The sequence below is a fragment of the Erinaceus europaeus genome, chromosome 8 (assembly GCF_950295315.1).
Source record: "Erinaceus europaeus chromosome 8, mEriEur2.1, whole genome shotgun sequence".
In the NCBI taxonomy this organism is placed as follows: Eukaryota; Metazoa; Chordata; class Mammalia; order Eulipotyphla; family Erinaceidae; genus Erinaceus; species Erinaceus europaeus.
In genome coordinates this window covers 85648681-85664888 of record NC_080169.1, presented here as the reverse complement: position 1 = coordinate 85664888, position 16208 = coordinate 85648681, and the positions used below count along the sequence as shown (strand labels likewise).

At 36.9% G+C, this 16208-nt stretch overlaps 1 protein-coding gene and 1 long non-coding RNA gene across 2 annotated transcripts in view; both read right to left on the bottom strand.

The window, feature by feature from the left end:
• LOC132539922 (uncharacterized) overlaps positions 1 to 16208 on the bottom strand; it is a 276120-nt gene that overhangs the window by 150700 nt on the left and 109212 nt on the right. The gene's annotated exons all lie outside the window — the stretch shown is intronic.
• Positions 2160 to 11156, bottom strand: CAV2 (caveolin 2). The gene is made up of 3 exons (XM_007525433.3): positions 10913 to 11156; positions 10381 to 10568; positions 2160 to 4868 (listed from the first exon to the last, which is right to left on the bottom strand). The coding sequence occupies exons 1-3, from the start codon at positions 11060 to 11062 to the stop codon at positions 4718 to 4720; spliced, it is 489 nt and encodes a 162-aa protein (XP_007525495.2). The 5' UTR covers positions 11063 to 11156; the 3' UTR covers positions 2160 to 4717.

Sequence of the window (16208 nt, the reverse complement as noted above, 5' to 3'; positions counted from 1 at the left end):
CTTTAAATGAAGAAGTACACTTAATATGGTTTGCATACATTTAAAAAATTATTTATTGTAAGAGAGAGGACCAGAGCACTGTTCAGCTCTATCACAAGTTACTCCTGGATACTGGACCTGTGATTTGGGGGGCGGGGCATTTAGGCATGTTAGTGTTCTTTCCTTGGGACCTTTACAAATATTTTAATTTTTCTAACTTAATGATTCATGATTGAGTAAAGGTGAGAAGGAAAAGTTTGTTAGAATCATTGATTAGACCCCTTTTTCAAATGAAGAAAATTAAGACCAAATGGAATGCTCCCACGCCAGTTCTGTAATCATCCCAATTTTATTTATTCATGTAGTCATTCATTCAGAAAATATTGATTGAGCTCACAAAATTCTGGGCACCACTTCAGAATCCTAGGAAACAAAGATGAAATCATGGTTTTGATTCTCGAAGGTCTAATAATACTCTAATGGGGTTAGTTAACAAGGACTCATTTTGCTATGTGGGCTTGATTTGTTCAGCATTTTATATGTAGAGCATCTGTGAAACAGGAGAAAGAACTGCTGGGCTGGTGGCATGAGAGAACCCAGCACAAAGTACCAGCTGGGACACTCCAGAAGGGCTGTAGAAGACAATAACTGAAGATGAGTTGGCTTAATAGTGAAGGCTTTGCACACATTGCTTGAGAGTTGGTATATTATTCTGTGTGCAATCAATTGCACTGACGGTTTTCAGCAAGTTAGTGACACTTGGGAGACATGATGTGATTCCCCTCTACCCCCCACCCCAATTTGTTTGAAAGGGAAAATAAGTTGGGAAATGTCATAATGAAGATTGAGAGAGAACACTTAGAGAAGATTGTGGACAATGGCCAGGTAAAAAGATAAAGATGACTATAATTATGATGGTATGCCAGTGATCTCAATTAAAATATAGAATAACAGGGAGTCAGGCAGCAGCACAGGGGGTTAAGAGGATGTGACATGAAGTGCAAGGACCAGCATAAAATGTAGAATAACAAATTCTTGGAGAAAGAGTCACAATACTAAATAGTTCAGATTACTGAAAGTCTAGGAATCTGTCATGAAGAATCAAACCATGAATACAGTCTCATAACCAACAGTAAGTATGAAGTAAGTGCATTAATTATTTTATTTATAGTAACACCTGTTCTGATAGAAAATCCATGATAAAAAAACTCTTGAACTGAGCTTTGCTGGATTGGTTTGAATATATATAAACAAATCATCCTACTCAAGTCACAAAAAACAGGGAAAGGGAAAGGTCCTTTAAGATCTTTTATCTAATCATTTAGTTAAAGATATGAAAATAAAGGCCCTGCTACTAGACTGGATGGAGTTATTAATGATTAGTAATGGCAGTGCTGAGGCTAGAATCCTAATGCAGATTTTACCACACACCTGCAGCTTTCCAAGTGTCTAAATAATAGGATGTATGTGACTGTTGAAAATAGGAACTTTAAAACTATAGAGGACATTTTCAAAAGCTAGACCTGATTTATTAATAGAGGTTGATCATTTTTACAGATTAACTGAGAAGAAAATCTATGCTAATGTCAGCAACCACTATTCATATACTCACTTTCCAAAAATAATTTTGAACTTTGGTTTAGCTTCATGGTACTGCTATTCAAGTCAATGTGATTTATATTACTTTAATTTCTTATTTAAAATTGAAAACAGAAATATTTATTTAGGATTAGCAAAAGACTTTATTTCATGAAAGATCATATTAGGCTTCAACAAGCTAGCCCATACTATTCATCAAATAACTGCTAAATTTATAGGAATCTTCTAAGTTCTACAAAAGTGAGGATAAATAGCCAATTATTATATATATTTTTCCACAAATATATTCCTAAATAAGAATCCTTTCTTATTTTTTTCTTCTTCTCTCTTTTCATTTAAGTTGGGGATTTGCACATGTGTGATTCCACAGCTTCAGACCCCTTTTTTATTCAGATACATAAATGGAAAGACAGCAGTTCCTGTGGTTCTGGGACTTGAACACTTGAATCAGTGCATGGTAATTCAATTGGCCTACACAATGACTTATGTACTTTTTTATCATGTCTAATATGGCAAATTTAGTTTGAATAGGTTCTTTATCGATCAGTTCAGTAGTCAATGCCATAAAAATAATGAACACATTTTATGAATATTTAGAAAGTTTATTATGAATACTGAAAACATTTCCTTATCACCTACTTCCCATATCCATAATGAAAGAAACAATATGTTTCCATATGAAACCTGGACCCACTTGATATAAAAATTCAGTTTGAAGTAAAATAACTATTTGAAATAAAATTTCATTTTGAAATTAATCAGTGCTACTCAGACATAAGAAAATCATATATACTACTTCTTAAAGGTTTTGTTACATGACTGTGTATATAGTTTGCCTTTAAAACTTGCCAATAGCTATCTAAAGATAGATTTTAATGATTTATTTAACCAGTTATTTATTTAGCCATCCATTCCACCCTGGTTCCATGGCTGCCAGTTCTTAGCAACATCGTCCCACAGATATTCATCAGGATGCGGCATCATCTAAGTTCATTTCCCAAGTCTACGCTCGACCGGACCTGCCAATATACGCGGATATCTTCACCCACCCTGTCCAACGCTTGACGTCTCGTCATCCAATCTGGTCTCCTACGCCTACACTGAACTTCTCTGTTCCAGGCTCTTGGAAACAGAGCTGGCAGTCAGCTGAGGTAAAGAACAAACACCTCATCACAGACCCTTGCAAGCGTCAACCCGGCTTTGACCTAGCACGTTATGATTGGGCCCTCCTCAATCGCTATCACAGGCCATGGCCAGTGCACCGCTATGTTCCATCGCTGGGGAGCCAGAGATACCCTGAACTGCCCCTGCGGCTACAGACAGACTATGACTGTCAACGACTGCCACCTCTCCAGATTCAAAGGAGGTCTCGAAACTTTACATCAGGCTCAACCTGACATTGTTGACTGGCTACGGAAGAAGGGCAAACGCTAGAAGAAGACGACCAGCTATTTTATTAATCATGTACTTTTGACCAATCAATGTATCTAAGTATTTTTGCAACACTTTTAAGATATAATTATAAAGTTATTAGACTTTGGTTAATGTTTTAAACCAACACAAGGTCTATCCAATTAAATGAGTGGAAATGCTTTAAGATAATGATAATGAGTTTCTTTTGAGGATGTTACAATGACCTAACACAGTTTTGGAAAAGTCTCTTTTATAGCTGCTTTCAGAAGATGAGTTTCATAAATTAATCACTGTTTGTTTTGGCCCTCAACAGTAGCCTAGTCTATTCAGCTTTTATATTCACCAGTTCTGCCAATTTGGGAAAATAAAATTAATCTTCAATAAATGAATACTTGTCATGGTGAAAATATTCAAAGGACTGACAATTCAGTTTCTGATAGTAATTCTGAAATTTGAACATTTTTATACACTTTTAAAATATGCAAATTCTAGTAATGACTCACATCAAATACATCTTTTCTACTTGCCCATAATTATGGAATGATAATATTTAAATAACAAAACTGTATAAAACTTGATTTTCCAAAAGTGATAAGAACATTTTACATTGTATAATGAATCCCATGTTAAACAATGTGTTGCAAGTTTATAGCATTTAGTTTTTAATTATATATATAACTCAGTAGTGAGATAAATCCAACAAGTTGACAACTGCTCTTTAAATCTTTCTCTGTAAATTACTGTAATTGAAGTTGTATTTAAGTATAGGAAATGGTCTTTATTACAAAATATTATAAATAGCACCAGTATTACTTGAAGATAGAATGAAATATTAATAGGAACATAAAATACAGGTTTAATTTCTAAGAGAATAAGCATGTCATAGACAAAAATATATGTTAAATTAGAATTATTTTAAGATCACAGCTATTTTATTGTTTTAAGAGAAAACATTTCAGGAGTATGCATGGAAAAATTAAAGAAAAACACTTTGCATACTATTCTTTTCACATTCTATTCCCAGTGAAGGTAAATATGCTTCGTTAAGACAGTATAATATCACCAATGAGTTTCCCTAGAATTATTCATTTTCTATATATTAGTTCAACAAGATAACAAATAAAGTGCTTTAAATCAATCTGATTAAAGCAACATTTACAGTAAGTATAAAATATACACTAAAATGGGAACTTATTTTCATATTAATTTGTTTTATTATATTTGATAGCCCCAACCATCACTGTATGCTTTTGCTAAAATTTCTGGAGTCTTTGTATATCTTGCCATTAAAGCATTCCTATGACTTTATCTGCAAAGATAACTTTAAAAGTAGTATTTCTACAGTGAAAAAAAAAGATAGAGTTTGATTGTGTTATCAGAAATTGTGTATAAAACCATTGTATTGTTTGAGGAAAATGTTTTTTGACCATTATAAACTCATCATTATACAATATATACATTTGGACTGTAGCAAAACTACCTTTAAAATTAAGGGTTGCCAACCTACTGTATAAATCTGTTTATAAAGTTACATACTAATTTTTTGCTAACTAATTAGAAAACCATAATGTGAAAAGACCTACCAATAAACATTTCTAAATGTGGTTGCCTATTTTTATAGTTTCTGAATGATAACAGTTTGGGTGTGGACAGAACCCAGAACCGTAGTACTTTTTAGTAACAATTAAGAACAGTATCCAGCGTTCCAGATGTGATGTCCAGCTGCTTAGTCATGGCTCACTTGCAGACTGACAGAAGAGCAGATGCGTCCTATGCTTGTGCACAATGGGGCAATGATGACATCTGTCACACTTCTCCATATTGTCTGCACTGATGGCAAGACCATTAGGCAGGTCTTTACAAAAGGCATTATAATCCTGGAATGGATGAGGGAAAGTGTAAGGGTCACCAGTGTTGACAAACTACATGCATGAAAGATACAAGGATGATATAATCCATCTGTTAGCTGAACATTTGAATAAATGAACCCATATAATGACAAGATGCACAGATATGTTGCTTATAAGATGAGTAGACTTATAACTTATAAACAATAATATTTTTGTGCCCTGCTACTGGAATCTAATGAAACAAAGATAAACAGAACAGTAAGGTTATGTACCTGATACTGACCTTAGCAATGAAATGTCAACCTCTTTATTCTTGACTTCCTATTTCCTTTTCTAGCTACTTTATTTCTCTCTCTCACTCTCCCTACCCCTCTTCCTCTGTCTGTGTATGTACTTTGGAAACACTGAAGCTAACTCCATAATCCTAAAATTTTATAAAAGGTGTCAAAGATAGAAATTCGTTGTTCCTACTGGAATGTAAGGTTGTTAAATAAAGCTGTCCTTGACACTTAGTAAATATTTAAGCTGCAGTGAGCATGGTATATTATTATACTTTATACTACTGATTTTTCATAGTAATTGCACTTAAAAGGACCATACCATATTTAAAAGGACCTTATAATTATGTCACAACTTCTTTAAAGAAAAAACAAGTCTATCTGTAAATATTTTCATGTTTTTTTAAGATAGACACATATTTTTATATTCCATAAATTGGTTAATTTTTATGGAAACTTTTCAATAATGTTCTGTTATAGTTCTCCTTGATAACCCAACTATTTTTGAGTTCTCAGGCACTGGTGGTGGTATCAATGAAATTTTTATCATTACATAAAGACATAAGGTTGTATTTTTTGCTGTACTATTAAAATATAACTTAAATAATAAAAAGTCTATTGTTCTAACCTTATAGAATATAAGGTTAGAACAAATATCAGATTGGGATATTTTTAGTTTATTAAACTATTCAAATTGACTACACATGTGATATATATTTATTTTGTACAAAAGAAAGACTTGAAGCTTTTTTTTTTTTTTTTTTTTTTTTTACCTCCAGGGTTATTGCTGGAGCTCTATGCCTGCACTACAAATCCACTGCTTCTGGATTTTTTTTCTTTTTGTTGCCCTTGTTGGTTATCGTTGTTGTTATTGTTACTGTTGTTTTTACTGCTGTCGTTGTTGGACAGGACAGGAAAAATCAAGAGAGGAGAGGAAGACAAGGGCGGCAGAGAAAGACAGACACCTGCAGACCTGCTTCACTGCCTGTGAAGTGACTCCCCTGCCGGTTGGTGAGCTGGGGCCTCCAACTGGGATCCTTATGCAGGTCCTTGCACTTTGCATGTCCTTGCACTTTGTGTGATGTGATAAGCAATTTTTAAGAAAAGTTAATTACTGGGTGTTTCAGAACTAAACAGCTTAACATAATCCTGAATGATAACAACTTTTGATCTATTATTTCATTACATGTCTCATGTGTTATGTCCATTGCACTACAAGTTAAAGTAAGAACAGGAAACTTCTCAGACTGGCTTTCAAAATTGATAGTTGTTATATATACCCTTGAACTGTCCAAATGATACTATCATTATAATTAATAATAAATAGAGATGTTTTGAAGTCAAAGTACAAGATGAAATAATAATTTTAAAATTTTCAATTTGATGTACTTAAGATAGAAATTCAGATCAGAAAACATCCTAGCTACACATAATCTACTTCACATAAAATATAATGTACTTTTCACTCTTAGGCTAAGAAATTTTCTATCCTTATAACTTCTTAGATATTTTTGTCATAAAAGAGAATTAAAAATATGACAAAAGTAGTTTTGAAAACATTAGTTTATAAAACATAAGGAACTCCAGGTCCAGTGGTGGCGCAGTGGGTTAAGCGCATGTGGCACAAAGCGCAAGGACCGGTGTAAGGATCCGGGTTCGAGCCCTGGCTCCCCGCCTGCAGAGGAGTCGCTTCACAGGCGGTGAAGCAGGTCTGCAGGTGTCTATCTTTCTCTCCTCCTCTCTGTCTTCCCCTCCTCTCTCCATTTCTCTCTGTCCTATCCAACAACGAACAACATCAACAATGGCAATAATAATAACCACAATGAGGCTACAACAACAAGGGCAACAAAAGGGGAAAAAAATGGACTCCAGGAGCTGTGGATTCATGGTGCAGGCATCGAGCCCAGCAATAACACTGGAGGAAAAAAAAAAACATGAGGAACTCATTCATTTTACTTTTTTCAAACTAGTATTCTCTCACTTTGGATGAGTTGACTTAATCACCTTCTGAAATCAAATGAATCAATATCCCAAGTAGTTTTCCTTCTACACCTCCAGACTATGTAGAATGACCCAAAATTTGGTTGATCTTCAGTGTGGACAACCAAACACATCTCTTACACAAATTTCTTTCTTTTTTATTGAAATATTTTATTTATTTATTTTTGGAAATAGTAAAGCCTTTGGGACATAAACTTTTATTTAGAATTGTATGAACCACTGTCATGTAGATTGTACCACCACATTTTTCTATATTAAAGTCTTCTAGGAGTGAGACTCTTACTACTTCATTTCTATCCAGTGGGCAAAGAAACTGAATTGCATCTTTGCAAAGATAATGTGCAAGAGAGTTTCAGCCATATGTCCTTGGTATGATCTACTTATGAACAATAACCCCAAATTTTTATATATCAACTTTATCTCTCTGCCAAGGGTATATAATTAATTAATTCATTGATTTGTATTGACCTAAGGTCCAACATTATCAGAATAAGCTCTTGATGTTTTATTGTTGTTGATAATTGTTTACAAAATTATCTATAGTTAGTCCTGTTGTGATTTTGTGATGTGGTTGGAATATCTGTTACTATGTATTCTCATAGCTTTGGTTACAACTTCTTAATAAAACTGTAAATAGCCCCACTCTTCATCAAGAAAAAGAAGGATGGGGGAGAAGGAGGAGGAGGAGGAGGAGGAGGAAGAAAGAGGGAAATAAGGAAATAGGTTTTATCATCTCCATAACCTAGACTTACTGTATTGTGGGAATGTAGTCTATCACTATAATTAAATATTTTCTTATTTTAGGATATAAATTATGTTTAAAATTTTTTTTTATCTGATGTTACTTCTCTACTTACAATCACAAGTACATGCTGACAAATGTATGATGGTTAAATATTATGCCTCACATGAATTAATTTGGAAAACAAACAAGTTAAATAATACATTCTATGCAGCTGAGAAAGATAATTCACCATGGGAGCACATGCAAAAGTAATAATTTTCTTATTTGTAGTTTTACTTATATTTTTCTACTACCTAGTAAGTAAATTAAAACCTTTTGTTTTTAATTCTCTAAGAGCTGTAGAAAGACCAATTTTGCTGATTTAATATGGCACCTGATTTACAAATAGCTTCAAACCCAGTGTTTCACAATATTTTATGTGGTCACTTAGTTTTACACACTTTTTTTTTGAAAGTGAGAAAACTGATACTGAAATTAGATGCCTGGGGGCTGGGCCACAGAGCAGCAGGTTAAGCGCACATGGTGCAAAGCACAAGGGCAGGCATAAGGAGCCCAGTTCCAGCTCCCAGCTCCCCACCTGCAGGGGGGTCATTTCACAGGTGGCAGTGAAGCAGGTCTGCAGGTGTCAATCTTTCTCTCCCCCTCTCTGTTTTCCCCTCCTCTCTCAATTTCTCTCTGCCCTATCCAACAACAATAACAACAACAAGGGCAACAACAGGGGGAATAAAAATGGGAAAAATGGCTTTCAGGAGCAGTGGATTCATGGTGCAGGCGAGCCCCAACAATAACTCTGGATGCAAAAAAAAAAAAAAAGAGAGAGAATGGGAAAGCTATCGGGGGAGGGGGTGGGATATGGAGGTTGGGTGGTGGGAATTGTGTGGAGTTGTACCCCTCCTACCCTATGGTTTTGTTAATTAATCCTTTCTTAAATAAAAAATTAATTAATTAAAAAAAAAAGATGCTACTCAAACCAAAAAAAAAAAAAAAAAAAAGAGAGAGAAAGAAAAAAAAAAGAAATTAGATGACTGTTTTTAGTTGGGGATCTAAGACTTCTTAGGTATCTTTTTTTTAAAAAAACAAAAACCCTGCATGCTAATATGAGAATATGAATATGATATCAGAATGTGAGCTAACTAAATATCTGACCTTTGTGGATCTGCTTATGGATAAATGTAATGATTCCTCTAGCCATCTTTTGGCACTTTCACCATAATTTAATTGTTTGCAGTCTTTCTTGAGCAAGTTACATTGATTTTATTTGTTTATCCTTTATTTTGTGAATATTTATTTCCTTAAAAGCTTTACTTAAACTCCTCTCTACAAAACTTTCTCTGTGCCTCTAGCCTCAAAAAACCTAAGGTTTTCTCAGCATCTACTTCTGTATCTAGTCAGATGTCTTAACACACTATAAGTAAGCTGAAGGCAAATCCTGTTATTCATCCTAGGTCCAGTATCCAGTACTAAACTAAGTAGTCATTTTTTTTTTCCAGTTGAATTATTTAACTGACAGAGAAATTGACTCATGTGCTTTATTTTGTAACTTCTTAACCCTAAACCCAGAATGTGTTTGGTGTAGCAATACCATATAATGTGATTAAGAAAGAAATAGGGGTTATAGGTCTCATCAGGAATGTCATCAAGCACAAACTTGACCACTGATGCCATACTGAGGTCTGAATGTTCCTCCTCTCCTTATATAGTGGAGGTATTTAAAACAACAAAACTGCTAGGTAGAATATTACATTGTCCTTTGACTTAAAATACTTTCCAATGTCATATGATACACTCTGAGTGTTATCAAAACAGCCTATCAATGTTGCTTGTCTTCAGTACATTTAACTAAATGCCACTCCCATTCATAAGTGACGTAGTTATTAAAAGTAATTTTTAAGCCTTTCATTATTCTGACGCTTGAGTTTTCATTCATTTGTGCTGGAGTCCCCCCACTATAATTACACATAAGTGGCTTTTCTTCTGGTTCCATTCTTGTCATTTGCCAGTGAAAGGATTGTAATAGGTCCCTCCTTAACACTGCCTCATCAGGTCTGACATCCCTGTCCAATGATATTGTCACTGGCGTTCTGTTGAGAGATGACTTTTGTTTTACCCCAAGCACAGGTGGTGACTGAATAAAAGATGATGAAAGACATTAAGATTCCTGCCCAGAACCACAGGTACAAGTCATAACATGACTGTGAGTGAGCAGCTTGTGGAAGGAAATATGGCCTCCAGGAGGTCACCACCTCCACAGTCAGCTTGGGTCTTAGGATCTGAAGGAAAATCATACCTTAGGTAAGAGAGACATTCAGTCTTTTGTTTAAACCCAGAACTCAACCTGTGATTGTTAACAAAGCACACTGTCTTTCAATACCTCTCAGTGTTTACTATTGAGTCTGAGTTGAGGAGCCTTCTTTCTCTCTGTGAGCCGGCCTGGCAGAAGGTGAAGACAGAGGCAAGGGGCAGAGAACATTTCCAAGTTTCAGGAAACCGGGTCACCCCCTGTGTCCCTTCTCACCAAATGTGGAGACAGCTGAGGGTAGCAAAGAGAATTCCTGCAGTGAAGGCCAGGGGGATAGCCAGGAACAGAGTCAGGAACTTGTAGATCACATATTTGCTGATTTCAAAAAGGGCATGGCTACAAATCCATACTTTGTCAAAGGAGTGCATATTCATTGGCTCGGCGATCACATCCTCAAACCCCACCTAAGGAGACAAGATTCAGATCCCTAATTGTCATTCAACCTGCCAACTGGGGAACCAGGAGCACTTGGGGTGGGGTGGGGGTCAAGAAAGAATTGCCTGGGGTGTCCCACTAGTGGACTCACAGTGGGGACACCGGAATTTGGCTAAGAATTTCTAGATTCGCCCTAGAGGGTGGGTAGGGTGGGTAGAGAGTGGACTTGGGTCCCTGACCCTGTGGGGTTAACCCAATGGTCTGGGTGGGGCTGGAGGTGGGGTCTGGACTACAAGGGATTCCAACACCCCCCAGGCCTCCGCTTGCACTTGAGTTGGCCACTAGCGCTTTGCCCTGGCGCAACGGACTTTACCTTGAGATGTGAGTTGAGTCGGTGGGGATCCCGGTCCTGACCTGAGTCCACGAACTTTTCGGGGTCCTCATAGTCGACTCCGCTGTGGTGGCTGTAGGAGTCGTCATCCATGAAGAGCTGGACGTCTGCCTTTTCTGTCTCCAGCCCCATCGTGGCGGTCAGTGCGCAGCGGCTGCAGCCCGGCTGGCGCGGCAAGGTTCCCAGGCCCTCGCGGCTCCCCTTCCTGAGCCCCGCCCCCGCCTCGCTTAGACTCGCTGCGCCCGGGCGGCTGCCGCTTCCCGCTGGCGGGCTGCTGTTCCGGGCGCTGGGTGACCCAGCTCCACCCTCTGTCAGCTGGAGAGGAGGGGAGCTGCCCGAGGATGCAAGGTGGTTTCCGCCCCGCGCGCCCTGCGCCCTGACTGGCTGGGTCCTTAGCCTTCCTCGTGGTGAGGAGCATAGGGAACCATTCCAAACCACACACAAACGGGTCTTTGCCAAGGCAAGTGGAGGGTGACATCCACAGAGTCTTTTGGCTTATACTGAGAGGATCCCAGAAATGTGGTGTGTAAGAGCAGGCAGGTTGTGTAGGGATGAAGGACAAGCTTAGATGAAGACAGGTCACTGGAGAAGAAATTACAGAAGCTAGACCTCCCACTTCCTGTACCCCATAAAGAATTTTGGTTCATACTTCCAGAGAAGGATAAAGTATAGGGAAGCTTCCAATGGGGAGATGGAACACGGAATTCTGGTGATGGGAACTGTATAGAATTGTACCCCTGTTATCTTACAATCTTGTTAATCATTATTAAATCACTAGAAAAAAGAAACGTAAAGAAGAGAAAAGAAAAGAGAAGAAAAAATGAAAACCAAAGGTACAGAAGCACAAAGTCTGTCTTTACTAACTGGCTTGACCTTATACAATATGTGCTGCCGATCACTGAAGTAAGCCTCTGGGAACTTAACTGTTTCCATATAAATATGGGGCAGTGGTATGCGACTCAGAGATGCCATGTGAGAACTAAACGAGTTAATTTACTCTCATTTGCTCAGTCATTGGTCAATGCAAGGGCATCAATTCTTCTGTCATTTCAGTGTCCACAGAGTAAGCTGAATCTGCAGGAGACACAATGAAGATATAGAGTTGGGTACGTGAGCCACTGCCCTTAGGCGTTTGCACCTTCAGACGTAGAGGGAGGTCTGATATTTTTCTAAATTACACTTCCAAATTTTTTTTTTCAGAGTCAGACCCTTCCTAGAGGTTTCAGGTGCAGTCATACCTGCAATTGTATGCAAATATTTAGTTAAGGTCACAATGTAACAGATGAAGTAGCCTGTGGACTACTCATAATCTGTCAGAAGAACTAAATTAGCATAACAATAAAGGGCTTAAAGTCTGATGGATTTAGATGTGTTGGGGGGGGAGGGAGGAAAAAGACTTAAGTGGAAATTTGTTCAAAGCAATTAATGGGCCCTTGACTTGAGAAATGTTTGCAGCTTGACCAGAGCCTAAAACACTGTAGGCAGGTTCTAAGAACTGCTGAATGCAATATTTGGGATTTGGCTGCACACCTCAGTTCCTATTCTGCAAATTAGTTTCTTCTGAAAGATGATTTTTGAAACAAAAAATATTACAAAGAAGAAAGTAAAAAAAAAAGCAGGAACTGACTGATTTAAAAAGAAATATTTTGGAATCAGAACAATTCACTTAATGTACTTAAGAATTTGAAGGTTTATGTATTGCTAGTGCAGTGTATGGGTGGCACAGTTACAGTACTGTGTTACATGATCACGTCTCATGTTTACTATTCATTTTCCTTCTCTTTCAGAGGTGATCCTGTTTGTTCACTCCTTTCTTTCTCAGTTTTAATGATCTATGAATTCCAGAGCAAATGATAATTGAGCTTAAACAATTGCATGTTGTTTTTGTGTGCAATTCTTTACCTTCTCCATTCATCCAAGCCAGCTGACTCTGAGAGTTTTGACTCTTATAGAAGACTTGTTAATCAACAGCTGTTTATTAAAGTGAGTAGAAAACACAAATCCTTAAGCAAATCTGTAATATCATTGACTCGAAAATGGATTAGAGCGCTACAGCTAAGTAATATTTTGAAAAATATATTTCTCTAAAAATTATTATTCCAAATTTCAAGAAGTTATGGTAACAATTAGAAGGGTTGATAAGAAACAAATCCTGTGATCTGAGGGGTGCTTGAGTGTGCTAGGCCACCTAATACAACCCATCCCCTCTTTTCCTTTTCCTGGTTAATATTCCCCACTCACTTAGTAGGGTCAGGATGCCATTAGCTATGGTAATAACTAAAGTTTAAATTCCTTGAGAAAAGTAGCTCCCATTTCCTAAGCATTTTCTCATAGAAAAAGCAAAATCACTTCTATAGTTCTAATTTGAAATGAACAAAAATTTCCCCTGAATAGGACTCTCCCACAGACTCAAGCTATGTAAGGAGTGCTCAAAATATTGCATGGAAATAATAAATGAATCCTCTTTTATGCTCTCTCTATATTAACTATAACAAATGCTGGTGAATTTCTTTCAATTGAGAATTTAAAGGTACTTTTCAGAAATATCTATAATTTTACAAAGGAGTCTATAAGCTAAACTGAGGGATTTTTTTTTTGATGGCATATTCGTGTATCTGAAAAATAAGAGCTTAACTGTAGTTTATTCTGTGTGAACAGCATCATTATGAGCTGAATTCCCCCCCTCAGGTTTCATAGAAATAGAAATTATGAAGGCTAATTTTCTAATTTTTGGAAACTGCATGTGAATGCGTTAGTAACTAAATAATAAATATAAATATATTGCCAAATCACAAATTTAACTTGCATGTAATGTTATTCAGGGTCTATTTTATTCAAACTGCCCTGGTAGAAATTTATTATATCAATGAGGTTGCACAATGGTAGTGTATCACGCTTTCATACTTGAAATTTGAGACCCCAGGTTCAATCCCAAGCACCACAAAAAGCCAGAACTGATCATTGTTCTGTTTTTCCTCCTCTGTCTCTTGTTTAAATAAGTAAGTTTTTTAAAATGTTATTAATGAAAACAATAATGCCTTTTTTTTGGTCTCACCACTATGATTTAATGATATTTAAAGCATCTGAAGTAGGCCAGAGTTACCTAACCTTGACACTGTTGATATTTTGGGTCAAAGCATTCTTGGCTGGGAGTTCTTGGTGCATGGGAGTATGCTTAGCAATATATTTCTCTTTGCCTACTACATACATGATATGATTCCAAATCAACGACCAAAATATGTCCAGACATTGCCAAATGTCTCATAGGATAGTCCCCCAAATTGAATTCCTGCTCCTTCCCTGAACTGAGAATGATTAGATAGCACATTGTTGAGACAGTTTTCATGTGAATGAGAAAATTTCCAACTATTCATTTATAAACTCATGCTTAAGATGCATCTTAGTTGTGTAAATTTTTTGTATAGCCTCAACATTAACCCCTTGTTGGACACATGATGTACAAATATTTTCTCCTTATTCGTAGATTAGATTTTCATTTTTGTAGTGGCTTCTTCCAATGCGAACAGCTTTTTAATTTGATATGTGTACCACTTGGTTATCTTTACATGTTTCTCTTACCATTGGCATTTGGTCTCCAGAAACAACCTTCATTGTTGTTTACGCCGGGCTGGCTTCACGGGCGGGTAACAGACGACCTGGGACTCATGGCTGGGTTGTGCGCAGTATCTCTTTATTCATGCAGGATGCAGTGCAATCTGTACCAAGCTAAGCTAAACTAACTACTACAAACAATCTTGTCCTTATAAATATACTAGCCCAGTAGGGTAGGAACAGGATGCGAAGCAGAGAGGGTGGAGAGAAAAGTGACTGGTGAAAATCAGGGTATGACAAGGAGAGGGGGCGGAGCAGGCAAGAATTCTACCACTGAACCACCAATGCCCTGGAGGGAGGGTGGTGCTTGTTAACAGCAGTTATGTAAATTGAATGAAGTGGTTATGTAAATAGAATAGTGTTAAGCAGGGGGGATTAAACTAATAAAACAGAAGGGGTTTTTAGAAGCATACCAACACTTCATGCTGATATCAAGGAATAAAGTACCTATGTTTTCCTTCTTTGAAGTTCATCATTTCAGGATTTATATTCTTTTTTGAATTTTTGTGATTATATGGATGGAGTTAAATAGAAATCTAGTTGCATTCCATTGGGTGTGGCTGCCCAGTTTTTCCAACTCAACTTGTGGAAGAGACTTCTTTATGCCATTGCTGTGCTCTTGGAGTCTTTATTCTTTATTAATTATGAATATTTATATGGGTTTGTTTCTGAACTCTCAAGTCTCCTTTAGTTTGTATGTATATTTTTATCCCAATTCCAAATTGTTTTGTCTTTATTGTATAGGATGAAACCAGAAAAGGTGATAGCTCTAATTTTATATTTTCTTTCAAAATTGCTTTAGCTATCCCAAATCTTTTGTGGCACCATACAGATTTTTACTGTTTGTTGTTCTATTACCTCAAAAATATTATTTGAACCAAATTTTTTGTTGTTGTTGCCAGAGTGCTGCTGAGCTCAGGCTTATGCTAGTGCTATGGATTGATTGACCTGGGACCTCTGAGCATCAGCCATAAAAGTATTTATTTCATAAAGTGCTATGCTAGATCCTTAGTTCTCCTTAGAATTGAATCTGTGTATTTCTTTAAATAAGATAGACCTATTTTTTTGTCATCACTGTGGTTTTACCAGTCTAGAATGTTTTTTTCAGATACTGTATTTATTTATTTAATTATTGTTCTAGAATTTCACCACTATGGGTAGACTTTTCCAGATAGAGATAGAAACAATGAGACAAAGAGGCAAAGAGAGAGGAACAAAGGCATAGCAGAACTAAGACTTCTTCCAGTGATGTGGAAGAAGTTGGGCTCAATACTGGATCTAGTACTTGACAAAGCAGACATTCTTCCAGATAAGATTTCTTGCAGGCTCTAGATATGTAAATCTCTTTGAGAGATCAAAAATGAAAACATAAATAAACAAAATACTATATATTTTGCTCTCTACCTTATAGCCTCATACATTTTTGTTCACAAAGGTCAGGCCTGAATAATGATGGCTGGGAAAACAGATTTGGGATTTCTTGATTCCATCTTAGGCCTGTAAAATTTGGTACTTTAATTTTTCTTCTTCTAGCGTTTGCCCTTCTTCCATAGCCAGTCAACAGCGTCAGGTTGAAACCTGTCAGGAGCTGCTTGTTGCTGGCTTTGAAAGTGACTGGGGGGAGTCGGGCTGTAGTACAGCGGGCTAAGTGCAGGTGGCGCAAAGT

Coding starts and splice junctions, on each gene's coding strand:
- CAV2 (XM_007525433.3), bottom strand. CDS start 11,062: ATGGGGCTGGAGACAGAAAAGGCAGACGTCCAGCTCTTCATGGATGAC. Junction 10,569..10,912: donor GACTCAACTCACATCTCAAG/GTAAAGTCCGTT, acceptor TTGTCTCCTTAG/GTGGGGTTTGAGGATGTGAT. Junction 4,869..10,380: donor CTCAGCTGTCTCCACATTTG/GTGAGAAGGGAC, acceptor CATCCATTCCAG/GATTATAATGCCTTTTGTAA.